The 27705-nt window shown below is 44.3% G+C and overlaps 1 protein-coding gene and 1 long non-coding RNA gene across 3 annotated transcripts in view; one reads left to right on the top strand and one right to left on the bottom strand.

Annotated features, from left to right (window-relative positions):
* Positions 1–528: 528 nt before the first annotated feature.
* On the bottom strand, positions 529–26742 carry LOC137535688 (uncharacterized). 2 transcript variants are annotated; one of them, XR_011024445.1, is made up of 6 exons: positions 26463–26742; positions 25425–25536; positions 24541–24580; positions 24283–24467; positions 22840–23017; positions 529–663 (listed from the first exon to the last, which is right to left on the bottom strand). It is a non-coding gene; the product is annotated as an uncharacterized lncRNA (long non-coding RNA). The 2 variants fall into 2 exon arrangements; XR_011024446.1 differs by lacking the exon at positions 25425–25536.
* Positions 11146–27705, top strand: part of TRIM8 (tripartite motif containing 8) — a 123251-nt gene continuing 106691 nt past the window's right edge. The window contains exon 1 of the mRNA XM_068257551.1: positions 11146–13753. Coding sequence (XP_068113652.1) covers positions 13184–13753 — 570 coding nt within the window. The 5' untranslated portion in view covers positions 11146–13183. The remainder of the gene's footprint in view (positions 13754–27705) is intronic.

Genomic DNA, 27705 nt, shown 5'->3' with positions numbered 1-27705 from the left:
TCGCCGCTCGATTTCGGATTGAAGTGAATGGAAAAAGATAGGGAAAATGAGCAGAAGATAAGAGAATTGACTGTGGAATCGAGCGTCGAAACGATCGAGTGGGAGAATCAAGCAGCAAAATCAAGCAGTGTATGCCCAGCATAAGACACAGGCTGGGGGATGGAATGATTTTTCTGTAATCTGTCCACACAAGAGCAGCTTGCTAGCAAGTAAGGATTAAAGCATGCCACCAAACTAGCTGGTAACTTTACTTCAATAATAGCACCATCAATTGGACACTATGCTCTGCTCAAAAGCCTCTGATTTCTGTTTATGATGTTTACATTTGGTTCCTATTATTGCTGAACTAGTTAGCCTTAATTTTAACACATGAGATAGGCAAAAAATATATAAAGCTCACCATACAAACATCGATTTTGATCACCCAAATGTGCGCCAGCAGCCAGTCATCGTGCCCCCTTTGTGCCCCCCAATTTGAAGCTGGAGCTGCCACTGCACACCACCAACTCTCTGCGAGAGAATGTTCTTCAGCGGCAGGGCTGCTCCGGAGTCTAAAGAGTAGGTTCCTCTAGATGTGATTTCTGTGGCTTCAAAATCTCTTTGAAAGGCTCTGCTCTGCTCCAGCTACTTTTCCTATGTATCAGTCATGTAGCCACTAGAGAGCTACAAGAGGGAATACATTAGTTTTTCTTGACACTTTTTACTTTGATATAAATATAACAGTCTGAGATTCTCTCTTTCTGCAAGAGAATCTGGCACTTCAAAGCTGTGTAATGAACATGAAGTAATTTATTTGGACATACATTCTATTTGTGAACACAATTTAAAAAAGTGAATTAAGGGAACAAAGTAGTACATAATAACATTGAATTCTGAACTCGTTAAAGACATTGAAAACTTGTGAAAAGAACTCTCATTCCAAAGCTGAATCTGCTCTGATTTCAGCTTCACTTTAGCTCTGACAGTAGAACAGCCCCAGTGTTGTGGGTTATTTAAGTCAACCAATGTGTACCTCAGGTCAAAAAGCAGATACTTACCTAAAAAGAGGGAAGCCTCTTGATCCTGTGGAGCACAGGTGTCAAACTCAAGGCCCATGGGTCGAATGCGGCCCTCCTTGTCATTTTATGTGGCCCCCAAGAGCATCATTGTAAAAGAAAAAGTACACTGCCTGCCCATCTAGAGCACAATAAGGGAAAGTGCCAATAAGATCAAAGCTGTCCAGCATAGGGAGGCTCCCTATGTTGGACGGCTTTGATCTTATTCTCCAAAGCACAGCATACTCCCCCAAGGACCGCACCACAAACCAATATATCAATAATGAAAAAGGAGCCTTATTATTATATACATAATTGCAAAAAATAGATAAAACCATTAAAAACAAAGGTTCCAGGCAAGTAATCCCCATAACGTCAATAATATGGCAAAAATAAGCCCACCTTACTCCCTAATCCATAAATGAAGCATATAGTATGGCAAAGGGTGGGTACATAAAGTGACACGTGCTGAAAAAGGTGCAAACAAAGGTTGTAAAGTGCTAGAGTGCATAAGAGTGACAGAATGATCACTATGAATAACCAAAGTGCATGAGAAAAGGAGGAGGGGTAAAGTGTGCAAGTAAGGCCAAGGGCTACAAACCAGAAAAATGAAGTGGAGGAACTCACCACAGAAGCAATGGAAGAGGGAAGGCGGTGTGCGCCTGGATACCTGCTCACATTCGCGATTCGCCGCTAATGGCGGCTTCAACCGGGCATAGTGGACGCCAGCGCATTCTCCGTATAAATAGTAAGTCGGAACTACGTCACAGTGGGGGGCGGGAAGTCAAAGTCACAGTGGCTTTGATCTTATTGGCGCTGTTACTGGCCTGCGGAAGCAGGCTCAGACCCGCGAAACGCGTTGCCTGTGCTTAATAAATATCCTTTGTGTTTACATAGTTCTCATTGTTGAGGTAAGCTACCTCATTTTTTCTATTTTAACTCCCTTTAAAAGTTTTATATACACCAGGGCACCTCTTTCCCCTAATGTGCTTAGTATATCCCCAACAAAGGTTGTTGGAGGGGTTGAGACAGACCGCTAGTAGTCTTGACCCCACTAGTCGTCTGTCACTGTTTTCAAGGAGAGCGACCACAACCAGGTCCAGTTGGGCCACTCCGAGTGGAGTCGGGTTCATTGTCTCCACCTGCTTCTTGTGGTTGGTTGCTCCCTTTGCAACCCGCCTTTGTGAGTAGAAAATCTATTTGCATTTCATTTTAACCCTGCATCTTTACATATTGGACTACTGGGCTCCTGTTTTTGTTTCCTGTATTTGTCTTTAGGGTGTCGAGATACCCCTACTGCTCTTCCTATCTAGAGGATGACAATGATTCTGGATGAAACACTGTCAGTTTGAGCCTCAGAGCAGCAACAACTCACAGAACCCCCTTTGCAAAATAAGAATGGGGCCCCCCTCCTTTGATACAAATTCCCCCCTTGTGGCTGATAAAACACACACACACACACACACCCACACCTGCACGCGCACACACACACACACACACACACACACACACACACACACACACACACACACACACACACACACACACACACACACACACACACACACACACACACACACACACACACACACACACACACACACACACCTAGCTGAGTAGCAAAGCAATGTAATATTTACCTAGTCCAGCTCTGTGTTGTGCCTCGTCTGTTCTCCCTGGCAGCTGCATGCTCTATTCTTCTATACCTTCCAGCTTCTGGTCATGTGACATACATTCAGAAGTATGCAGGACAGAGCACGTGTCTGTCAGGAAGATAAGCACTGGATCAGGTAAGTAGTAAACGGCTACTTTGCAGAAGGGGAAGGAGCGAGGATTCAGGCCCCCCACACTGTTACTATAGTTACACCACATTTTTTGAGACTGTTCAGTAAATCTTAAAGAACAACTTGGCCCGTGACTTAGACTATGTTTTAGATTTTGGCCCTTTATCTGACTGAGTTTGACACCCCTGTTGTAGAGGCTGCCTGTGTTTTCCCCGGTCATGTCTCATCTTCCTGGGACCCCCTGGAAGATACTCATGATGCACAAGCAGTTCTGATTTACTGCACAGGCGGAGCTGTACTTGTGCAAAAGGTGGATCAGCGCAACACCAGGCCGCCTCCGAATGGCCTCCATCAGAGATGCGCTGAGCCCCCCCAGGAACTACAAACGCACCTTGAACCCAAACAGAAGCTCTGCATATACACCAAAAGCATGGCTGTTAAGTGGGAGCAGCTGACCAAAAACGAATTACATTAGTACATAGCAAGGAAATGAGCAGCGCTACTTAAAAACAGACTAGTGCCTACCTGCAAAAGAGTGCAAGCCCCACTTGTGGGGTCGAATACACACCGAGCATACACATGACCTGTCTACCACTGGAGGAGGATATTGGTTTCCATTAACAGCTTGCATGCAACCTATTAAGTACTCGTCACTCCCACTGCGAAGAAGTCAATCCTCCATGGGAGGGGCCTAACACTAACTAAATCCTAACCTATGTATATGCATAGCCTGGGTGCGGCTAATCAAATAAAATTGAAAATTGCGCAAAAGGTGGATCAGCGCAACACCAGGTCGCCTCCGAATGGCCTCCATCAGAGATGCGCTGAGCCCCCCCAGGATTTGCGCAATTTTCGATTTTATTTGATTAGCCGCACCCAGGCTATGCATATACATAGGTTAGGATTTAGTTAGTGTTAGGCCCCTCCCATGGAGGATTGACTTCTTCGCAGTGGGAAGGACGAGTACTTAATAGGTTGCATGCAGGCTGTTAATGGAAACCAACATCCTCCTCTAGTGGTAGACAGGTCATGTGTATGCTCGGTGTGTATTCGACCCCACAAGTGGGGCTTGCACTCTTTTGCAGGTAGGCACTAGTCTGTTTTTAAGTAGCGCTGCTCATTTCCTTGCTATGCACTAATGTAATTCATTTTTGGTCAGCTGCTCCCACTTAACAGCCATGCTTTTGGTGTATATGCAGAGCTTCTGTTTGGGTTCAAGGTGTGTTTGTAGTTCCTGGGGGGGCTCAGCGCATCTCTGATGGAGGCCATTCGGAGGCGGCCTGGTGTTGCGCTGATCCACCTTTTGCGCAATTTTCGATTTTATTTGATTAGCCACACCCAGGCTATGCATATACATAGGTTAGGATTTAGTTAGTGTTAGGCCCCTCCTATGGAGGATTGACTTCTTCGCAGTGGTAGGGACGAGTACTTAATAGGTTGCATGCAAGCTGTTAATGGAAACCAACATCCTCCTCTAGTGGTAGACAGGTCATGTGTATGCTCGGTGTGTATTCGACCCCACAAGTGGGGCTTGCACTCTTTTGCAGGTAGGCACTAGTCTGTTTTTAAGTAGCGCTGCTCATTTCCTTGCTATGGAGCTGTACTTGTGCAGGGTCAGTATGGTGGCGCTTGTGCATGAAGAGGAGCGCGGTCTGGATCCTAAATCTGACAAGCTCTTGCCGGATTTCTTTGGGGGATCCGTGAGTGGCAACAATGGATGGTGTGGAAATTCTATACAGGATCCAGAGGCGTCCTTCTTCTTACGTAAGTATCTAATTTTTGACCCGAGGTTAAACTCAGGGACACGTTAAAGCAAACCTGTGAGTTTTGGAAACTCCAGAAAGCTCCCCCGTCTCCCTCCATCTCGCTTTTCCAGGGCTGTGTTGTCCCGAGGCTTGCAGATGGGCTCCCTAGAATGAGCACGGCTGCATTGCACCTATGCAGCAGCACGGGTCCAGGCTACTGCACAGGCACAGATGGCTAGCGCATGTTTAGTAGCACAGATCCACTTGGGCATTGGCGATAAAGTCAAGCCTGATTGAGTATATGCTACTGAGCATGCGTGAGCCGTCGACAAGGGCTTGTCAACTGTTTTCCAGAGGACACAGTGCTGTACCGCGCTGGTGAAGGTGGACAGGGGAAGCCTCTGGATTATCTATAGGCTTTCCGCTATAGATTCCCTCAACAATGCCCAGGTATAGAAATCTGCACTAATACCCATCCAGTGCACCCTGGGAATTGTATTTAGCAGTGATGTCATCTCCTGTCATACAGACCAGGGCCGGTGCTTACATAGGGGCCAACTGGACTCATTCCGCATGCCAGAAACTGCTCTATTGTGTGCCACATATCCCTTCTCCCTGCTTTATAGCAGCAGAAGCATCGCTAACCTTACGACTATCAATGCGTCTGTGCAGTCCCAATCTTTCTCATGAGGGATCAAATCCCGATCCCTGCAGGTCACAGTAATTGGTAGTGTACACCTAGCTTTAGGCCATTTAAAATAGTGGGTTGTAATGGTACAAGGTTAAAAGAAGAACAGATCCTGGCCAAGCAATGTGCTTTTCAGACTAATATTTGCACAGAAATGGAACTATGTTCAAGGACTTTAAATAAGCTGTACTAGGGCAAGAGCACCTGCCTTAATCCATCTGACATAAAGTCCCTTGGTGATGAGCACCATTACTTTTGTGTATGACTTTTATAAATATGACATTCAGCTGATCACTGGTATAAATAGGCCCCATAGTTCTGTTTTATTCAGTGATGAACTTTCAAACTTTAGCTACGAACACATGCTGGACTGAAGTCCGATGTATGTAGTCAGTGTTTGGGACCAGACTGCTGAATCATACCATCATGATCTATCATTCAAACTGCTCTATAAGCCAGGTGGCAAAAGGTTGCTCTTAGGAGTCCGGTAAGAGATGTTTTAGGCAATACAATGTATCACAATGGAGGTGGTAAATTTGGTCACTCACATTAAAATTATATTGCTACGGTACGTTCGCATCTGTGCATTAGCAATGCAGTGGCCATTAAAAATAATGTTTGTGGACCTAGAAAGGGTATTCACTAGAAATCAGTGAGCCCCCCACCAAACTAAAACTCTGGATAAAGCCCTCTTTTCGCAAATGAAAAAAATAGGCCCTATAGGTAGTAAAATAAACAGTATATAACTACTTCTAGAAATGTAGGTCATAATTAAGTAAGTAGTCACGGTCATATCCCCCACAAATAACGGTATTGGGCACCACATGCCCCTCCTCTCCCCCCACTAACGATAATTAGGCAGGATATCCTCTCAATCATCATGATTCAGCAGCATAAACCCGCCAAACAACATTCTTAAGCAGTGTTTACCTCCAAACAAAATAATGAAGATGAGGGTGCCCTTAAACAACATAATTAAGCACCATGCTCCCTAAACACATAAGCAGGCAGAATGTCCGCAAATATAGTTAGGCAATGCGCCCCCAAACATAACCAGGCAATATGTCCTTTAAACATAACTAGGCAGTGTTTCTCATGTACTTACTTAAATTGAGAAAAGGTAATACAGACTGATGGGTTAGGTGTGTGTGTGTGTGTGTGTGTGTGTGTGTGTGGGGGGGGGGGGGGGGGTCATTATTGTTTCTATGGCTTGGGGCCCTATTATCAAATATTTGCAATGCAGCCTTGATTTTTTTTTTAATTACCTCTTCCATGTTCTTTTTATTTCAGTGACTTTGAAGAGGAATTGTAACCAAAATAACAAAATAAATAAAATAGATTATTGTACAATTCACGTATACATTATTTAGTCATTGTCTGCCCACTGTAAAATCTTTCGTCTCTTTGATTCACCTTCTAAAATTCATCACAGGTGGCATCATCTTTAGTACTGGCAAGTGATCTCTGCGGAATGTTTGTTTTCTGAGAGTTCTAAAGCCAGAACAAAAACATAGCTGGTCTCTCAGAATGCACTGGGGGAGAATTCCACATAATAAACAGCCTAGGATAAGCCTCAGTGGGAGGGTAGGGCTACATCCTAAAATACAGCAATAAATAGCTATAGGAAGTGTTTCTGATGCTGAAACCAGGATATTTAACATGAAAGTGGGTATCTTGAATAGTTGACTGCATTCTACTATATATCATTACAGTTCCTCAGGACATTAATTTTAAGCTTTGTACATAAGATTGATCACCATCATTATAAAACATGCGACTCCAACAAACAACATCAGAGCATGTTTGAATTCAACAGCGGCACAACGCCGCTCTGCCAATTGGATCGTTAGCAAAAGTACTAAAAGGAGGACCTGAAAGTGTGTAACTAGCTGTTGCTCAATACAAATGACAAACACCAATTATCACCCGAACTGATTGGCAAGCATGGTTTAGTCTACATCAGGGGTCTCAAACTCAATTTACCTGGGGGCCGCAGGAGGCAAAGTCACGATGAGACTGGGCCGCATACGGAATTTCACAATCGCGGCACATCGCCGCCTCTGCCCGACCCTCTCACTCTTCCTTCACAGAGAGGGGTGGGGAGAGGCGGCGATCCGTGCGGCGATTGACGTCAGGAGGGGCAGAGCTGAAGCTGAAAGCTCTGCCCCTTCCAGGAAATGCCGGCGGATTGCCCCCCGGGCGATTTGGGGGCTCTGCAGCCCTCGTTTAGCGGCGAGGATGCGGCGGATTACTTGGGAGCACTGAAGCGAACTATAAGGAAGCTTTTGCCGGCGAGGGCCACAAAATATTGTATCGAGGGCCGCAAATGGCCCGCGGGCCGCGAGTTTGAGACCCCTGGTCTACATGGACAATAATCGCTGTCTTTTACCATTATTGGGACACCTTTTTTTTAACGATTCTCAACTGTCCCACCATTTTTCGTTTTTTTCAGGCAACGCCAGTCTATATGGAGCTTTAGTTTGCGTAAACATGGCCATACACGCTTTGATTTTTACTGGCAGATTTGATCGAATGTGCCTGGTATCTGGGATGCAATAAGACACATCAATCATAATTTTGATCGATTTGCAACAGTCGATCAAACAAGAATTTATAATCGATCAGACAAGTCTGGTGGTAGAGCAACGATCCATAGAGTTTCACTGTGTCAAATAGTGCAATGCTGCAGTTCGCAGTTCAGTAAATTTCATGGTGAAATCCAATGAAAATATCTGTGCAGTTTATGGGGGTATTCAGTCAGATTCAGATCAGAGAGAGATTGATCTGTTTGCTACATTGGGTGGCAATCTAAAGCTGAATACTTAATACACAGGAAGATGGATTACAGCGATGTCACCCTAAGAAGAGCGTTTCTCGATCCATTTTCCTGCCTGCACCGAATGCTCCAGGCCACGTGAGCGCAATCACAGAAGATGCCGACCTGGCGTGGTCATTGGAAGAATCGAGCACAAAGTTGCGACCTGGGTACGTGACTTAAAGGGAACCAGAGATGAACGTTTCACACAACATAAACATATCAGTCGATTGCTTGTTAAGAATAAATGCTCTACCTGATAATTTCACAGCTCTGGTGTGCCTTTTTGAGTATTTTTTATCCATTATTGCTCCAGGAAAAATCCAATATAGCCGCCGGCTTATTTACCTTCTGCTTCCAGGTTGAGTTGTTCTGGATGTGCTGTCTAGGCTCCATGAAACTATAGACAAGCAGGGCTGCTGCGGCTGCTGCAGCCTTTCATCTGTGTGCATTCATTATTCTAGTATGCTGTGTGGCTGCCTGTAGGAAGTGTCTCTCATAGGAATGAAACTGCACAGATAATAATGATGACTGCACAGTGCACACAGATCACACAGCAGCCACACTTGTCTGTTGTTTCAGAGATTCTTTCTCAGCAGAGCAGCCCCTCCCATGTCATCAGAGCTCTAAGTATACAAATCAGGAAAGCAGAGCCAGGAGGGGGGGGGCTTGAAAAGACTTCACAGAAGACTGGCTCAGCTGTAATGATTCCGGGTCAAACCTAGACTGAATGCTTATTAAAGCTGATAACATGCAGATTGAGCAGAGAAGGATGAAACTAAAAGCAGGGTAGGTGTTTACTGTCATGTTCCCACTGATAAATGTAGTAAAATACAGGAGGGTGCTTTGTCTCTGGTTCTCTTTAAGGGCTGTACCCACTATGCGGTTTTCCCAACAATTTTTACGACACCCAACAATTTTTTAAGCGTGAGCGATCGTTTCTACAATCTTGCGAAGTGGGTACAGGCGCGTGATCACGCAAATGGTGTTTAGTGACGCACAGCGATAACAACCATCACAGCGGATTGGATCTTTAAGATCCCAAATGACTCTAGACTAAGTACCGCGATCACTTGACTTCTCGTTTGCTCCCATCATGCAGGGGCGCCGCGAGGCATAAAGCGAACCAAGCGGTCGCTTGGGGCCTCAAGATCGTAGGGGCCTCGGCGGCTCAGTGACGTCGGCGTGACGTCACTGTTTTCCCGCAGCCTGCGGGGCTGGCAGAGCAGAGTAGGGCAGGGCTACGGGAAGATGGCCGCCGCCGAAGCCCTGCTCTGGAGACTATTTATGCCTCCAGTACAGGGCTTCGGGTGGCCATCTTCCCGTAGCCCTGATTCAATCAGCGCGGGAGATTGGAGGAGGGAGGGAGCTCCGTGGGAACTGCGCGCCTGAGGAGCCGGCCAGGAGATGGGGAGAGAAGACTTCTGCCAGTGCCAGGTGAGTAAATTCTTTTCTTTTTGCAGCTCTGAAAATGTGCCCTAATTGCGTTTGATATCTGCTGAACTGTTCCCTAATTGTGTTTGATTTCTGCTGAACTGTTCCCTAATTGTGTTTGATTTCTGCTGAACTGTGCCCTAATTGTGTTTGATTTCTGCTGAACTGTTCCCTAATTGTGTTTGATTTCTGCTGAACTGTGCCCTAATTGTGTTTGATTTCTGCTGAACTGTGCCCTAATTGTGTTTGATTTCTGCTGAACTGTGCCCTAATTGTGTTTGATTTCTGCTGAACTGTGCCCTAATTGCGTTTGATATCTGCTGAAAATGTGCCCTAATTGTGTTTGATTTCTGCTGAACTGTGCCCTAATTGCGTTTGATTTCTGCTGAAAATGTGCCCTAATTGCGTTTGATTTCTGCTGAAAATGTGCCCTAATTGCGTTTGATTTCTGCTGAAAATGTGCCCTAATTGCGTTTGATTTCTGCTGAAAATGTGCCATAATTGCGTTTGATTTCTGCTGAAAATGTGCCATAATTGCGTTTGATTTCTGCTGAAAATGTGCCCAAATTGCGTTTGATTTCTGCTGAAATGTGGCCCAAATTGCATTTGATTTCTGCTGAAAATGTGCCCAAATTGCGTTTGATTTCTGCTGAAAATGTGCCATAATTGTGTTTGATTTCTGCTGAAAATGTGGCCCAAATTGCGTTTGATTTCTGCTGAAATGTGGCCCAAATTGCGTTTGATTTCTGCTGAAATGTGGCCCAAATTGCGTTTGATTTCTGCTGAAATGTAGCCCAAATTCTGTTTGTTTTCTGTTGAAATGTTGCACAAATTGCGTTTGTTTTCTGCTGAAATGTTGCACAAATTGCGTTTTTATTTTCTGGTGTCTGGGGTAACTGTTGCTGCATTTATTATTTAATGGTCATAGTTGGCTATATTTGCTGTGCTACCGTTAAGCTCCGCCCATACAATGTCATGGCCAAATCCATCCTTCGGCGCGGCGCGGCGCGCGCGCCTCAATCACCCCCACATCCATTTTCCCCCGCCCCAATCCGCCCTCCAGCTCCACCCACATGTCATGGCCATGCCCACTTATGCGGGATAGCCACACCCATTTTTCGCCGGATAGGGCCACTTCTTACAGTCCGCTTGGGGCCACAAAAACCTTAGCTGCACCCCTGCCATCATGTAACATCGTATGACATCGCGCATATCTACCGTAAGGAAGATGGATTAGGGAAAGTCTCGTCCTTGAGGGACATCACTGGATCCATCTTCCTGCGTCGCTAGCCTGTTCAGTAAGCCAGCACTAATTCAGTAGGAGACCTTTGGCAAGTCTCCCTTACACTGCTACTGCCAATAGAGCGCGCCCTAGTGGCTGCTGCTCTGCTCTGGCGCTTTGAGTCCGCAAGGAGAAAAGCGCAATATAAATGTTATTTGTCTATTTGTCTAGTACGGTGAGTATTCAGCTTTTAACCTGTGTGTCCCTTTTGGTCTTTTGGTGAAAGCTGCCAGTGCTTTTCAGCTATCTGGTAGAACTGAAAGTAAAGATAGGGGTCGCTGCAGAGCTGTAGTTCCAGAGCACAGAGAGGAGAAAGAAAGCCGTGACGCAGGCAGAAGCAGGGGAGAGGGCGGAGCTCGCTGGGAATCAGTCTGCTGCTTGAGAGCTCGGCTCTCTCTACATACAGGCTGAGGCAGTGACACAGGTTATATTCCCCTCCCGGTGGATTTCATTTGCCCCTGGCCTGGGGGGGCATATCAGGAATTCCCTGGCATCTCAGAGGGCTCTCGTTGGCTTCAGCGATCTCTGGAAGAAAGCTGCGATCTTCCACTGGAATCAGAGGGGCAATTGATGGGCATAAAGGCAGGGGCTCTCTCCCTCTCTCTCTCTCTGTGACTCGGGGCATTTAAATATAGAAGAATAAAAGGTAGCTACAGACAGGAAACAGATGTGGATCCCTATTGAAGACCTAACAAGGGAAGCACAATTACTGGGACTAATGACTGTTGTTTTGTCATCTTTCTGGAGGAATAATACTGATGAATGTTGCTCAGCCTTGCTAGCCTGATACTGCAAGGACCATAAAAGACTTATTTTTTACAGATCTCCTTTTGTATAAGCATATCTCATTTCTGGGAATTAACCAAAATACCTGCTGAAAAAAAACAACCTACCAAGATATAATCCTACAGTCCTGAGCATCGTAGGCAGTGTGCATGGGGTTTTTTTGTTCTGTTATGTTTGCATGCTAGACCTGCCTAGATATTTTTATGACAAATAATATATATTTTTTATTTATGGTTTAGTTGGGTTTTGTTTTGTTTTTTAATCGTCTCTCGAGGAGCTAGTTGTTGTTTAGTCCCAGCAGCTACTTGAAAAGGATTTTTTTTGTCTTTTTTTTAATTAAAAATAAAAGGAAAGGGGTTGTAAAGAAATTCTTTCTTTTTTTGTACGATTGGGAAAAAGGAAATATCTATTTTATTAAACGGATTAAGAATCAAGATGGCTGAACCTAGCAATGTTTCTATTTTAATTTGATCTGACGATAAAGCCAGGAGACTCTGCAGGCTCATTTTTAAGTTGCCTTGATTGAGCTGAATTGATCTGAAAAAAAAAAAGGAGGTGGGCATTTGAATAACTAATCAAGCCCTTTTGAGGGGGGATTTTTGTTGCACGGTGAGTTCTTTTGGTTTACAGAAGTCAAAATAGATTTTTGTTCCCCCCTATAAGGGTTAGATTCTGTAAGAGGGAAACGTGTTAATTTCCTATGTTTCCCTGAGTGGCCCCACTGTCAGTGCCCTTGCAGATTCAGTGCAAAAACTGAAATACCTTTTCATGTCAGGAAGGGGGGAGAGAGAGGGGGAGGGACGTGATTAGCTGTTAAGGATTCCTTTTCAGTTTGATCAAGGCATGCACAGCCTAGTGTGCTGATCTCCAGCTCGCTTCTCTTCATTTTCTCCTTTTTATTAGGCCAGTTTTTATTTTTCATTGAGCTAGAGGTGAGGGCTAACACGTTTTTAGGCTTTCGTCCTCTGAATATATATTTTTTTCCTCCCTACGCAGAGCAGAAAAGCAATTTTTGTATGCTTTTTCTCTTTCTCTCTCTCTCTGTTATTTGTGAAACAAGAAAGAGAGAGGTGGGAGGGTTTCTTCCTGGCTTTGGGTTGGAATTTGATCTGCGAGACTGAACTGTCTCTTTCAGAGCTGCATCCAGGATCATTCTCTATGGAAACAACCTCAAGAATTTGGTTGCTTGGCTAATTTCAAGGAAGTCTTATTAGGTTTTCAAATTAAAATCAACAGTGGAAGAACGCTTTCATTTTGGATTGAAGCAGCTTCCTTTTTAGCTATTTTTTTCCTCTCCTATTGAATAAAAAGTGAAGAATTGGTTTTACATAAATAATAATAATTATAATAATAAAATTTCCTTTGAATGGAATTGCCACTGTGAAGTTTAAATTCTATAAGTAGACTGGATCTTCTTCCACTGGCTGATTTTTGTTGTTTTCTTTTATGGTCTGGGTTAAAGGAGTAATATATAGCTTTTTTTATTAGATAGAATAACCATTGAGTGATAAACATATATTTTTCAAGAGCAAAATAATTGGTCGTACCTAGCGTACTACTTTGAATTCCATAAACCAATAACGTGAGATACGTTCCGTTCGTGGCCTAGGCAGAAATGGCGGAAAATTGGAAAAATTGCTTTGAGGAGGAGCTGATCTGTCCCATTTGTCTGCATGTGTTCATTGAGCCTGTCCAGCTTCCATGTAAGCACAATTTCTGCAGAGGATGCATTAGTGAGGCCTGGGCCAAAGAGACTGGCTTAGTCAGGTGCCCAGAGTGTAACCAGGCCTACAACCAGAAACCCAACTTGGAAAAGAACCTGAAGCTTACGAACATTGTGGAAAAATTTAATGCTATCAATGTAGATAAGCCGCCCTCTATCCTGCACTGTGTGTTTTGCCGAAGGGGACCGCCACTTCCTGCCCAGAAGATCTGCCTGAGATGTGAGGCCCCCTGCTGCCAGTCCCACGTGCAGACCCACCTACAGCAGCCCTCCACTGCTCGAGGGCACCTTCTAGTGGAAGCTGAAGATGTAAGGGCCTGGAGCTGTCCACAACACAATGCTTATCGACTGTACCACTGTGAGGCCGAGCAGGTGGCGGTGTGCCAATTTTGCTGTTACTACAGTGGGGCCCACCAAGGACACTCTGTGTGTGATGTAGAGATCAGAAGAAATGAAATCAGGGTAAGTGACTTTTACACTAATCTCCATTTTCAATTGGGTAGTTGACTTTGACATTCATAATGGACCATCTTTAATATTTTTTTTTCGAGGGAGAGGCCCTATTTCTTTTTAGAAAGCTGAGCAGTAATGTACTTGACCCAAACAAGACAAGACAGAACATTTATATTGCGCTTTTCTCCTGGCGGTCTAAAAGCGCCAGAGCTGCTGCCACTAGGGTGCGCTCAGTAGGCTGTAGCGGTATTTCAGTTATCTAACATACTCTAACCAGCGGTAATAGATTTCCTGTTGGTTGAGATTAATGGATGCTGCTAAGGTCATGTGACTGAAAGTGATACTTGTCCTGACCATGTCATCCTCTTTTAATCTTGAATTTTGACTTGGAAATTATTTTTATAAATTTGTTGTAGACACTCATAACCAGTTTAAAAAAAACATACCCTTTTCTGCTAATGTGGGAAGGGAAAGACATTTGGCCAATCTGAGCCTCTAGATTGATTAACTGACAGCTAGTGTCTTTGATTGCCTAAATGTCTTTCCCTTCCTGTTTAATTGGAGATCTGCATCTTATGAGAATTTTCTGCTGTCCTCTATATGAGGCACAATGGGGTAAATTTATAGAAGAGCACAAGTATGCCAACATTCTTTAACAGTTGTCTGCTATTAAGTGTTTTTTTCCTGAGTCATATCCGATCATAAAGGGATTGCTTTAAAGTGAATAAGTGTTTGTGTGACTGCAGTTATGTGTGCAAGCTGCAGTGAGAACTTATTTATCTGATAAATACAAATAGTCAAGATTTATTCAAGATATGTTCTTGCTGAAGGTTACAGACATGCTATGGCATAACTCAAACTCTAATTTACTGACTTGCCCCCACTATATTATGGTATTACACAGTTGCTAATGTTTGCCATCAAATAGTAGTCTGAGTACCTGGATCACTTAGGTTCTCTGGTGGCCTCCATTTCTCTCCATCCTTCATAAGTCCACCCCATTGCGTTTGTTCTTGTAACTATTTTATTGTGTAAGATATATCTGGATTGACAATTGTATGTTATGTATAATCTCTGTCTATGTACTGGAATTATTTCCACAGGATGAGGAAACACAACATGGCTGCCTGCTTCACTTTATGCAGGCTTGAGGCCTTAACTGATGTACTCAGGGACCAGCAGCCACAGATATGGAACGTTTTTGTTGACATTTTTTTATTTACACAGTTCCTTATTTTTACTTTGTGCTTCTTTTTTTTTTACTAGTGGTTGATCCATTGTGTAGTAAACAGAAAACAAATATTTTGTTCATCATAACTGTTTAGTAAATGTTTTTGAATTAACAAAAGCCGGGCGCAGCACAAACTGAACCTGCTCGTTCTTGTACTCCTGTCTTAAAAGTTCTTCTGCTACATACAGTACAGTAGCTTGCATTTAAGTTGAGGCATTTGTAAATGACTTAGTAACAGCCAACACTAATCTGCCTTGTTTACAGGCATTTGTGTTTAGCTGGATTAGCTTGCTAAGGGTATTGGTACTGTCAAATGCTTTCTTTGCCCTTTATGAAGTGTGGTTTTCACATGTGATACGGCCAATCTGATGTTGGGAAATCCCTCCAATTTTATGAACTCTGCATACTTTCAATTTATTAGGATTATAAAACTACAATTTCATTTTCACTTTTTATACGTGTCTTGTACACCTCTAGGATATTTGTTGCCCCTGCTTGTTTTAACCAACAGTTAACTCATTAAGCATGGTAAGGCTCTGGACCAGAGACAGTTTTTCACTTTGCAGTTTGGTGACCAATGTGATTGGCTCACAGTGATCACCTGGTAAGGAGCCGAAGAAACTGGCTCCTCACCCATAGCAGGAAGCTCGGCTGTCATGTGACAGCTGAGCCTGCAACTGCAAGGAGGGATCGGCCTGGGACCATGGAAAGCTGTAGAGTAGAATCTATGCCGCATAAGGTTCAGAGAGCCACAGATGGGGCGTAGATTCTCACTTCCATGGTCCGGAACCGGTTAAGAATGATTGCAGCACAGATAGCTGCTGGGCTATATGCCAAGCAGCTTGCTCTACTCTGTATAGAGGGCAGGGGGTAGGACGAGCAGGAGGTTCCCCGCTCTGAGTACAATGGACTAGGCCAGTGGCTGAATAGGAGGCCACCAATGTTGGGGGACATATGACCAGAACACACTCTAGATTTTTCCTTGAAATGATAAGTGACCTCTTTGGGCTCGAAAAATCTAAAGTTTTGTGTGGCTTTGGCCATTTGTCATCTGTGTAAACCAAGGCTAGATAACATCGGTGAAAACAAGTTATTCAGTAAAGTGAGACAGACATTTTTATAACGTGTCTGCTGCTATTAGACTTGCTCGTGTTTGTCAGAACTCAGTAAGGCTCTGAGTCATATCAAAACATGGTGGGGTTGCTATAAGGTAAGTAATGATTTTGCTGCTGCAGTCAGAACAGCCAGGATGGCTGTCCTGGATTGGTACATCTAAAGATACTTTTTCTGTTGGTGTATGCTGGTAACTGCAGTTGCACAAATTCTAATTCACTAACCTTTCAAAAGCCTCTCACTAAATTCTGATATGACCTAGAGAAGAGAAGATTTACATTATTTTGCCTTATTATTGTGAACACTTAAAAACAATTCCAGGCTAGTTTTGACTGAACCATATTGTGCTCTCTGCCATTCTCCAACCTTAGTAAATAAACTATTTTTTTTAACTTTAGCTGGATTATTAGGTGACCAAGACCACAACAGTAGATCTATCTTCTCCCATCTTAGCTAAAGAGAGATCTGCCTATCTATGGCTGGATATGAGCCTCATTTAACTGCACTTGGATTTTTCTTTAATTATCTCATTATTGTCTTCCCCATATAAAATGTGCTCCCCCTGGGCTGAGCAGCCACTGTCTGCCAGGTCCCCAGGTGTTCCCCATATAAAATGTGCTCCCCCTGGGCTGAGCAGCCACTGCCTGCCAGGTCCACAGGTCTCCCTCATATAAAATGTTCTTCCCCTGGGAGGAGTAGCCTCCGCCTGCCAGGTCCCCAGGTCTCCCCCATATAAAACGTGCTCCCCCTGGGCTGAGCCACCACTGCCTGCCAGGTCCCCAGGTGTTCCCCATATAAAATGTGCTCCCCCTGGGCTGAGCCACCACTGCCTGCCAGGTCCCCAGGTGTTCCCCATATAAAATGTGCTCCCCCTGGGCTGAGCAGCCACTGCCTGCCAGGTCCCCAGGTGTTCCCCATATAAATTGTGCTCCCCAGTGCTGATCCGCCATTGCCTACCAGGTCCCCAGGTCTCCCCCATGTAAAATGGGCTCCCCCTGGGCTGAATGGCCACAGCCTGTCATGTCCCCAGGTGTTCCCCATATAAAATATGCTCCCCAGTTCTAAGCCGCCACTGCCTGCCAGGTCCACAGGTCTCCCTCATATAAAATGTTCTTCCCCTAGGAGGAGTCGCCTCCGCCTGCCAGGTCCCCAGGTCTCCCCCATATAAAATGTGCTCCCCCTGGGCTGAATGGCCACAGCCTGCCACGTCCCCAGGTGTTCCCCATATAAAATGTTCTCCCCAGTGCTGAGCCGCCACTGCCTACCAGGTCCCCAGGTGTTCCCCATATAAAATGTGCTCCCCCTGGGATAAGCAGCCACTGCCTGCTAGGTCCCCAGGTCTCTCCCATATAAAATGTGCTCCCCCTGGGCTGAGCAGCAACTGCCTGCCAGGTCCACAGGTCTCCCCCATATAAAATGTGCTCCCCCTGGGCTGAGCAGCCACTGCCTGCCAGGTCCCCAGGTGTTCCCCATATAAAATGTGCTCCCCCTGGGCTGAGCAGCCACTGCCTGCCAGGTCCCCAGGTGTTACCCATATAAAATGTGCTCCCCCTGGGCTGAGCAGCCACTGCCTGCCAGGTCCCCAGGTGTTACCCATATAAAATGTGCTCCCCCTGGGATAAGCAGCCACTGCCTGCCAGGTCCCCAGGTGTTCCCCATATAAAATGTGCTCCCCCTGGGCTAAGCAGCCACTGCCTGCCAGGACCCCAGGTCTCTCCCATATAAAATGTGCTCCCCCTGGGCTGAGCAGCCACTGCCTGCCAGGTCCCCAGGTGTTCCCCATATAAAATGTGCTCCCCCTGGGCTGAGCCACCACTGCCTGCCAGGTCCCCAGGTGTTCCCCATATAAAATGTGCTCCCCCTGGGATAAGCAGCCACTGCCTGCTAGGTCCCCAGGTGTTCCCCATATAAAATGTGCTCCCCCTGGGATAAGCAGCCACTGCCTGCCAGGACCCCAGGTCTCTCCCATATAAAATGTGCTCCCCCTGGGCTGAGCCACCACTGCCTGCCTGGTCCCCAGGTGTTCCCCATATAAAATGTGCTCCCCCTGGGATAAGCAGCCACTGCCTGCTAGGTCCCCAGGTCTCTCCCATATAAAATGTGCTCCCCCTGGGCTGAGCAGCCACTGCCTGCCAGGACCCCAGGTCTCTCCCATATAAAATGTGCTTCCCCTGGGTTGAGCCACCTCTGCCTGTCAGGTACCCAGGTTTGCCCCATAAGCTCACCTATAGCACTGGCACGCTCCTCCTATGTTTTCTCTCCATCACCTCCCGGCGCCTGTACCTGTGACGTGGTGTCATATATGTTAAGTGACCACATACATGCTGTCAGGTCACAGGGTACAGGTAAAGAAGAGAAGACACAGAGGGAGCACACCAGCTGATAGGTGAGTGTGAGCTCTGCTGCAACACTCAACACAGGTCCAGGAGGAGCACATTTTTACATAGAGGGAGACAGGCCAGGGGTCTCTTAGTCGCTTCCTAAATCGAACACTGCTACCAATATGCACCCATCTACCCCCTTTTGAGCAAGATCCTTCCAGCTTGTGCCTTTGATTGGCCCAAAAAGATCGGGCAGCTACATTGTGGCAGATTTGATCATAGTAATTGAATCTATTGGGAAAATCAAGCTAGTTTATGGGCACCTTTAGATCTGAGGGCATCTAGAGGTGGTTCCATCTCTAAGTGTTTCTACAGTATATGGAAAAAGCTTTTTTTTTAATGTATGTTAACATGTTTATTTAATTTTGACCTCGGTACCAGGGAATGTTGATAATATGAATATTAGTTTATCTACTAAATCAGACTTGTATTATCATCGGCGGAGAGTCTCATATTTAGCAAAGTTACATTACAGCATAGATTAAAAGCCAATTGGTACAAGAAAAAACATACTTTTCATAGTTTAATTTAAAATATTGTTGAACAGGAAGTCTTTGCTTCTAAATTTAGCTTAGGTTGAGCATCACAGGAAGCGCGTCACAGCTGCTTTATTGAAAGGCTATTTCATGAGTCTTCAGTCAGAACCAACTTATTTAGTTTAGCATGTTGGAAGTCTGAACCCAGACCATTCTTTCCTAGTCAAGTAGCATTCCCAGAATTCAGTTGTGAAATACTTTCTTGATCCTCAGCCTTTGCCAGGAATCTCAAACTCTGGTCCTCAGGTGGCATATCCATGCCAGTGATAAGAATTGACTGAAAAATGGAGAAATGTGTTCTACTCAATGAACCACCCTTTTCCTGATTCAGTCCCATCAATTAATTCAAGCTGTGCCAAACATGTGTGAGGACATCGGCCCTTGAGGACTGGAGTTCGATATCCCTTGCCTAGGCTGATGTAAATATTAAAGACCCATCTAAAACATTTTTTGGCCAAACAATTTTATATATATATTATATATATATATATATATATATATATATATATAATTTTTTTTTAAGCATTTAAAAAAGTCAAGACTTGACTCTGCTTCATCTGTCATTGAAACTTAAGATGTATTGTACTAAGCCACGAAAGGTAATGTTGATGTATAAATTCAAAATAATAATAATAGGTGATAATTTCAAAAATGTTTGTAGCTGTAATCCTCTGGTCATAGCATTTAAGGGAGAACATGTAGAACTTGTCATGGACACATTGAATAATGGTGTCAATCTAGTAATCTAAGCATTTCCAATCAATCTTTAAATGCTGTTTTTTTTGGCTGTTCCAAATAGTCACCATTCATTACAATTGCTGGGAATTTTCAGACATTATACAACCTTGTAATATTGGCCAGTAATGCAGTTCTTCTGTTTTTTCTGGGATTTGGGGGACTGATGATGGACCTTAGGGTAAACAGGTTGCAGATGGTGGTATTTCAAGTATTCATTTATAGATTTATGTAGACACAGTGGCCTTCCACTAATTCATTCAACAAGCCACCTATACCTTTCAAATCTAGTTAGTATATGATTCTCAAATTTCACTTATCTGTTGCCAAAATCTTGCATCATCCAATATAATTTAGGCCTAGTTTGCATACTATACTGAGTGTAATGTGATTACGTGGAGACACCAGGCCTTCATATATTTCTATTCATAACAGTAGAAAAGACTCTTAATAATTTACGCTGCTGCTGTATTTTAAAGGGAACCCGAGGTGAGAGGGATATGGAGGCTACCATATTTATTTTCCTTTTAAACAACACCAGTCGCCTGGCAATCATCCTGAGCCTCTGTCTCTAATACTTTTAGCCATAGACCCTAAACAAGCATGCAACAGATTAGGTACTCTGACTCAGCTGACTCAGGTTTTAATGGATTAGCCCTATGCGTGTTCTAGGGTTTCGACATAGACGCTACTTATACCAGAAGATCAACAGGGCTGCCAGACAACTGGCATTGTTTACAAGGAAATAAATATGACAGCTTTCATATCCTTCTCACCTCCCTTTAAGGAAGATCAGGTACTAGAGTATTGGGATTTTTCAAGCCTTACCCTGTGCTCCTCCCCTTTTCATTTTACTTCAGTTGTGACAGTCTAATTGAAACAACCTTTCCTAGACTTGCATGGAGCTTATGATTAGTAAAAAGCAGAAAACTGAGAGCCCAATATAGTGTAGTATGTATTGGAAAAGTTGAGTACCATATATACTCGCATATAAGCCGACCCACATATAAGCCGACCCCCCAACTTTTACATCAGAAATCAGGAAAAAGTAATTGACTCGCATATAAGCATATGCTTCTAGCATGAGGTGGCCTCCCTCTCCATAACCGAATGTTCACCCAGGTGTTAGGCAGCCCCCTTCCCACAGTCAAATGTGCACCCAGGTGTTAGGCAGCCCACTTCCCACAGCCAAATTTGCACCCAGTAGGCATATATTTACATTCTGATTTTGGTACCTGTGCTTTTGGGAAGTCTGGATCAATTGAAGAAACCTGTCCTGGATGGCAGGTGAGTGCCTGCAGCAGAATGTGGGGCAGAGCTGAGTGTCCGGTATTAATGGAAGGCAGGATCGGAGGGCAGGATCAGATGCCAGCAAAGTGGGACAGGTGTTCTTCCACTTTCATTCGCGTGTCCCGCTTTCCCTGCACGGTGGTGGCCAGAATGTGTTATTGATCCGGGCACTGGTGCTGGCAGTGACGTGTCTGGAGTGACAGAACCCATGCTGAATCACCAGCACAATGATCAGGGATTCCCTCTTCCGTCTTGCACTTGCTGTCTAAAGACGCCACTAGATGGCTTCATCTATATGAAACACGTCCTCTATATGCAACATATCAAGTGCAGGATGGAAGAGGCAATCCCCGATCAATGTGCTGGTGATTAAGCACGGACTCTGTCACTCCAGACACGTCACTGGCAGCATCGGATGCCCGGATCCATAACACATTCTGGCTGGCCACCGCCGTGCAAGGAAAGCGGGCCACTCAAAGTAGGTGACTTGCATGCAAACCGAGACGCCCACTTGTGGGGTACTTTTTGGGGGTCAAAAATTTGTCTTGTATAAGAGTATATATGGTAGATATAAATCGTAAGTATTATACTTACAAACCCGGGTCACCACTCAGGCAACCACTGTAAAGGCAGGTGGAGAGTTTAGGCCTGTCCCCACTCAGGACTAAGATATCGCTCTCTGTGGATAGAGGAAGAAGAGGGTGTAACATCCCTCCTCCAAGGGTGGATATCTTGATTTGTAGAGATGTACAGAGGCGCCAAAAAGATAAAATTCGCTAGAATCGTTTAAAACGTTCGGGAGGTGGTGGTGGACCAACCAACCCAAAACAGACACACCGCTGTTGATTGAGGTAGAAACAATTTATTCACATACTCCTAGAACATACGGCAACGCGTTTCACGGGCAATATCCAGCTTCTTCAGGTAATAAAACAACAGGAGTATCACACAGCTAGGGGTCCAATATAAGTTTGGCACCTGCTTTACATAGATGCCAAGCTTATATTGGACCCCTAGCTGTGTGATACTCCTGTTGTTTTATTGCCTGAAGAAGCGGGATATTGCCCGTGAAACACGTTGCCGTATGTTCTAGGAAGGAGTATGTGAATAAATTGTTTCCACCTCAATAAACAGCAGTGTGTCTGTTTTGGGTTGGTTGGTCCACAACCACCGAATTTTATCGGATTGGCGCCTCTGTACATCTCTACAAATGGAGCTTATGAGTTCTGGGGCACTGAAGGAGGATCTTTTCAGTAAAGTATTGTAATGGAACTAGTGTGTACTGCAGACCATAAGCTTGAGGATGGTTACTTTCATCAAAAACTTCATCTAACAGATTACTGATTACTAACAGATACCACAACTAAATGTCCAATTTGGTACAGTTGACCTTAAGTGAGGCCTGCTATGACTGTGTTATAGTCAGAAACCGTGATCTGTGTAGATTTGTACCACCTGGTCAATCTTGTCTGCATAGATTTAGAAATGCAACATAAAACATCTAACGGGCAGCTGGAGGATTCTCATAACCAGCTGGTGTGTTGCTTTTGGTCATATGGCAGCTTTTTTTCTGGCAGAATACGGCATTGATTGTATCATTATCCAAATTGCGTGATTGGTTTGGCGTGTTTGAAAGATTTCTTATATATATATATAGGGTAAAGGCTGTCATCTTCTTCCACGAATGATGATAATAATGATGATGGCTTACTTTGTGTCCTAAATATTATTGATTGCAATAGGCACCATCATCTGACGTGGGGTGAAACATATGGACTTTACTGTAAGTTAGTTATTGTTCCCACTTACTATTGTAATACATCTCTCTGGTGGTATCCATCAGTTGATACCTCTTACTTCCTGAACATCTGCAGTTGTTTACTAGGGACCTTGTTTTGCCAAGACTTTGCTGATGAAACATTATCCCACATATGTTCATTTACTCCATTTCAAATACGTTACTACAGTATCGTTGTGTCAGGTTGCTCTGTACAAAAAAAAGACAGTAGTGTAAGCGACCCGCATTAAAGCATGACAGGCTTGGAGTAGAACCCCTGCAACCAGAAGTTAAAAAGCTTTGAGTTTCAAAGGGTAGAGTCATATTAAATAGGTAAGCAGGAATGTGCTGTGCAAGTATCTCCATTTAGCCTAAGCTCAATCAGTCCAGTTTATTTTGTGTATATTTAGACCACAATTTTCTTGTACAGTAGATCATTCAAGCTGCTGAAGCCACCCAGGTCATGATATAACATAAATATGGCATCTTTCTCCTACTTCTTGAGTCGTGTTATTTTGCATGGACAGAATTCTTATTGTGGGAAATTTGGGCACTGGAGGCGCCGTGGACATTTTGTTGCCGGCATAGGCGCACATACAAATATCGTTTATAGGTTATGCGCGACCAATATGTCCATGGTGTTTACGGTATTTTTCATTGTTTTGCAGCGGGTTAGGTGTCAGGGAGGGGAGGTTTTAAGGTTAGGCGTTAGGAGGGGGGTGAGTTAAGATTAGGCGCCAGGAAAGGCTTTTTTAAAGTTGGCATTGGGGGGGGGGGGTCAGGTTAGTTTTAGGAATTGACAGGGTTGGTGGTTAGCATTAGGCATCAGCAGGTTTGGTTAAGGTTAAGCATTTACCAGTATTTTACTATTAAAATTACCGCTGTAAAATAATAGACTATTGGTTAATGTTACCAATATGCTACTATTGGCCGTTTCCCAGCGCCTACATTTCCTCACGCCTTTATTTCACGTATTTCACCTAAAACCTAAATACCCAGAGCTGTGGAGTCAGTACAAAAATCATCCAACTCCGACTCCAGGTACCCAAAATGGCTCAAACTCCGACTCCTTAGTCTAATACGTATCAGGGCTGTGGATTTGGTACAAAAATAATCCGATTCCCGGCTTAGAGTTAGGCTTAGTTTATGAAACCACTGACTCCAGGTACCCAAAATTGCTCTGACTCCAACTCCGACTCCACAGCCCTGTAATACCCATCATAACCTAAAACCTAAATACCTATCATAACCTAAAATGGATCATATTAAAATGTTATCAGCCTAGGAAAAATAATGAGAAGGTATTGCAGATATTTACTTTCATGGCGGTTTGCCAAGCTAGTTGCCTATATAGAACAGATTCTTGCTTTACTCCTGTGCAATGAACAGAAGTCCATGTAAACAATAAGGTTTAAAGTATATAAACAAAACATACAAATAGAAAAACTGAGACTTATCTCCACAGGAAGACTCACAATGGTCTTCTGTCCAAATGTCTTCTCATTCCGCACCACTGAATCTTTGGCTACTGTCTGCTGTGTCTTCAGGGCCATCTGCCCCATTGTTTCTGGTCACTGCAACAATGACCTGCTGACCAAGCGTTTCTGTTGTGTAGGGGTGAGGTGTCATGTAGTGCTCTGCATTGGGACAATCATCTCCTCTGTGTATAGTAGAAGAGTTAGATGTAGAAAAATACTTGTACGAATAATTGTTACATGAATATATTGTTTTACCTTGTTTATCAGTTATCTCTTGTGTTTCCTGTAGAATTTGCTGGAAAAAATAAAACAGCGATATTACCACACTTTGTGCGTTGAGGTGACAGCAGAGATGCTAACTGTCCATATATTTACAAACAAATGCAAATTAAAAAGTAGCTCCTTTTTTGCCATGACCTAAAAAAATATATATAAACCTGCTGTCTGTAAATTTCCCTGCTGGGAATTATGTGTGTACCTTAATGGAGGTACTTTAAAGCAGGATAAAGGCACTACAAAGTGGGGACTATGTTGGAGGTGCTCTAACGGAGGCATGCAGAATATTGACTAATCCTGAGGTCTGAAAAAAATCAAGCCTTATGACCGTACCCACTTTTAAATCCACTTTCCCAGAAAAGTCAGCCTATCAAAGCTAGAGGTCATGGGAAATGTAGTCATGGGTCCAACAGGCAGTTGTGCAGGAAGAAGTGTTAACCCCTCCCAATAGCTCTCTTGCTTTTTAATAAAGGGCTTTTTTTGGTCTCTTTTTAACCCTTTATACTTTCCTAGTGGTTCTGGGTCACCATGATCTATCTGGGTATTACTTAGTGTGGTCCAAACCCTATCTCATAGGGTCATATCAAAACATGCCATGCACTGATGAGGACCAAGAGGTCCAAAACAGCTGTATGCATGGTGGGTTGGCGTGGCTCTGTAAAATATGTTAACCATAGGCTCACTATACACCAGTGGTTCTGGATTTGCAGCCTTGCTTTCCAGTCCATAAAGAAAGGATTTACAAATTCAGGAGTGATGCACCATGGGTAACCACGGTTGCTTACATAAAGGTAACCGTATAGAAAGATTTGATATTTACACGGGGCTTCCTCCAGCCCCATAAGCATGTGTGAGTCCCTCACCATCCTCCCGTGGTGTGCCGTTCATCCGCAATCAGCCCCGGTAACTGGCTCCTGTCAGTCGGGTCTTCTGCGCATGCACACAGCGTACGTTTCTCTCGGTTTCCCTTGTGTCCTGTGCAAGAGTTCAGGTCCACTTTAGAGCTAATTTATTACAAATACCTTCTGTTTTAAGATGCAAAAATTATATTAGGCATTGCTGTAGTTTGGTTGCTCTAAAATTATGATGGCATCAGGATATTTAAAACTTTTTTCAGGTGTCAAATATTATTTTTGAAAGCCTTGTCAGAATGTTTTTGGGATATTTTATAGAATTCTAGCGTTAGTCTTTAACCACCCTGGCGTTCTATTAGAGCGGCCAGGGCGGCGGCGCACCACATTTTTTTATTTTTTTTAAATCATGTTGCTAGCCTAGCGCTAGCTACATGATAGCCGCTGTGCAGCAGCATCCCCCCACCCCTTCCGATCGCCTCCGGCGATCAGAGCAAACAGGAAATCCCGTTCAAAACGGGATTTCATGTTTGGCTTCCCCCGTTGCCATGGCGACGATCAGGATGACGTCATCGACGTCATTCACGTCATGGCATCGAAGGGAGTCCCGATCCACCCCTTAGCACTGCCTGCCGCTGATAGGCCAGGCTGCGCACTGGGTCTCGGGGTGGGGGCCCTGTTACGCGGCGGGTAGCGGCGCATCGGCGGCGCCGATCGGTATAAACACGCAGCTAGCAAACTGCGTGTTTTTAAAAAAAATTATGAAAATTGGCCCACCGGGGCCAGAGCAATCCAGCGCGGCAGTCACCGCTAAGCTGGTTAAGTGAGCGTTACTTATCAAACAAACTCTGTTGTCCACATCTCAGCCAATCAGATTTAAACCCTTACTGAACGGTGGCAACATCGGTCTCAATGCCCAAAGCAGGCATTCCTAACAACAGCCGTGAACTGGGAAGCGTATTGAGGATGCCATCTTTATTTTCTTTTAAAAATGTGAATTGTCTGTCTGTCATGCAGATCTTTGGGCTTCAGTAAGTTTGAATCACACACCTGGTGCAGGCAAGCAGCCAGCAGAGTTGGAGGGAGTCAGGATACATCTGCATACTAGTTCTGGGTCAGTAACTTAGAAAGTACTAAGGGCAGATGATCTTCACAACAGCCAGGCTAATACCGTAATATTTTGCAGTGGTTCCTTCTATTATCCCCTCAGTTCAGGTTTCTTTTAAATCTGTTTTGTAACTACTGAAAACACAGGGAACGTTTTGTGGAGGATAATCAGCACCCAGAGAGATCCGCTCGTTGTGATCTTTTGTTGAGGAATCAGCTGATGCAGCGTAGTATGGAAAACACTCATGTATTCTGTGGTAACCAGGGCTTACTTAGTGGTTTACTGGCAGAATAACTATTCCATGACTCAGGCAGTGGGATATATATCAGTAGTTACACATGCCATGTTAGGTTGCACCAGCTGATTCCACATGCTAGATTGTTGTTACCCAAAACAATTCTAGTGTGATTATGTCAGGTGACAGTCTAGCACATGTACAGGAGTCTCCTGACATCAGCTGCATGTATTTGCCAAGCTGAATAATACTTGACTGTTATTTTATTTCCCATGTGGGCTGTAGTGAGACACCTCCAGTTCTTGCTCTCCTCTCTCCATAGAACAGAATATAATACTCAGCAGGGAGCCGAGTAATGCATTGAATCATGGGCAAGCTGTCACCCAAAGTGATCCCAAGGCATTGCTTCAACTGGCATTCATCACATATTTCTGTGAAAGCAAATAGTCCACAAGCCACCAGTTCATCAATTCTATGTGTGGCGGGGAGTCCCAGTTGGTCAGAGGTCCGTCACACCTCAAAGAAGTTATCCAATAGTGTACACACTAATAGGAGTCGACCTTTATCAGGATAAATATCCAATCTTCAACTTTTATTGCATTACATGTCGTTATACAGCATACAACCCAGCACAATGTTTTGGGCTGTGTGTCCTTTGTCACGTGCCTCACGTTCGGGGCTGTGTGCTTTTTGTCAAGTGCTTCACGTTTGGGTCTGTGTGCCCTTTGTCAAGTTCCTCACATTTTTGGGCTGTGTGCTTTCTGTCAAGTGCTTCACGTTTGGGTCTGTGTGCCCTTTGTCAAGTGCCTCACATTTTTGGGCTGTGTGCTTTCTGTCAAGTGCTTCACGTTTGAGTCTGTGTGCCCTTTGTCAAGTTCCTCATTTTTTGGGCTTTGTGCCCTCTGTCAAGTACCTCATGCTTCGGGTTGTGTGACCTTTCTCAAGTGCTT

The sequence above is a fragment of the Hyperolius riggenbachi genome, chromosome 10, assembly GCF_040937935.1.
Source record: "Hyperolius riggenbachi isolate aHypRig1 chromosome 10, aHypRig1.pri, whole genome shotgun sequence".
In the NCBI taxonomy this organism is placed as follows: Eukaryota; Metazoa; Chordata; class Amphibia; order Anura; family Hyperoliidae; genus Hyperolius; species Hyperolius riggenbachi.
Note: the sequence above shows the minus strand (reverse complement) of the source record. Positions and strands in the feature narration are given on the sequence as shown.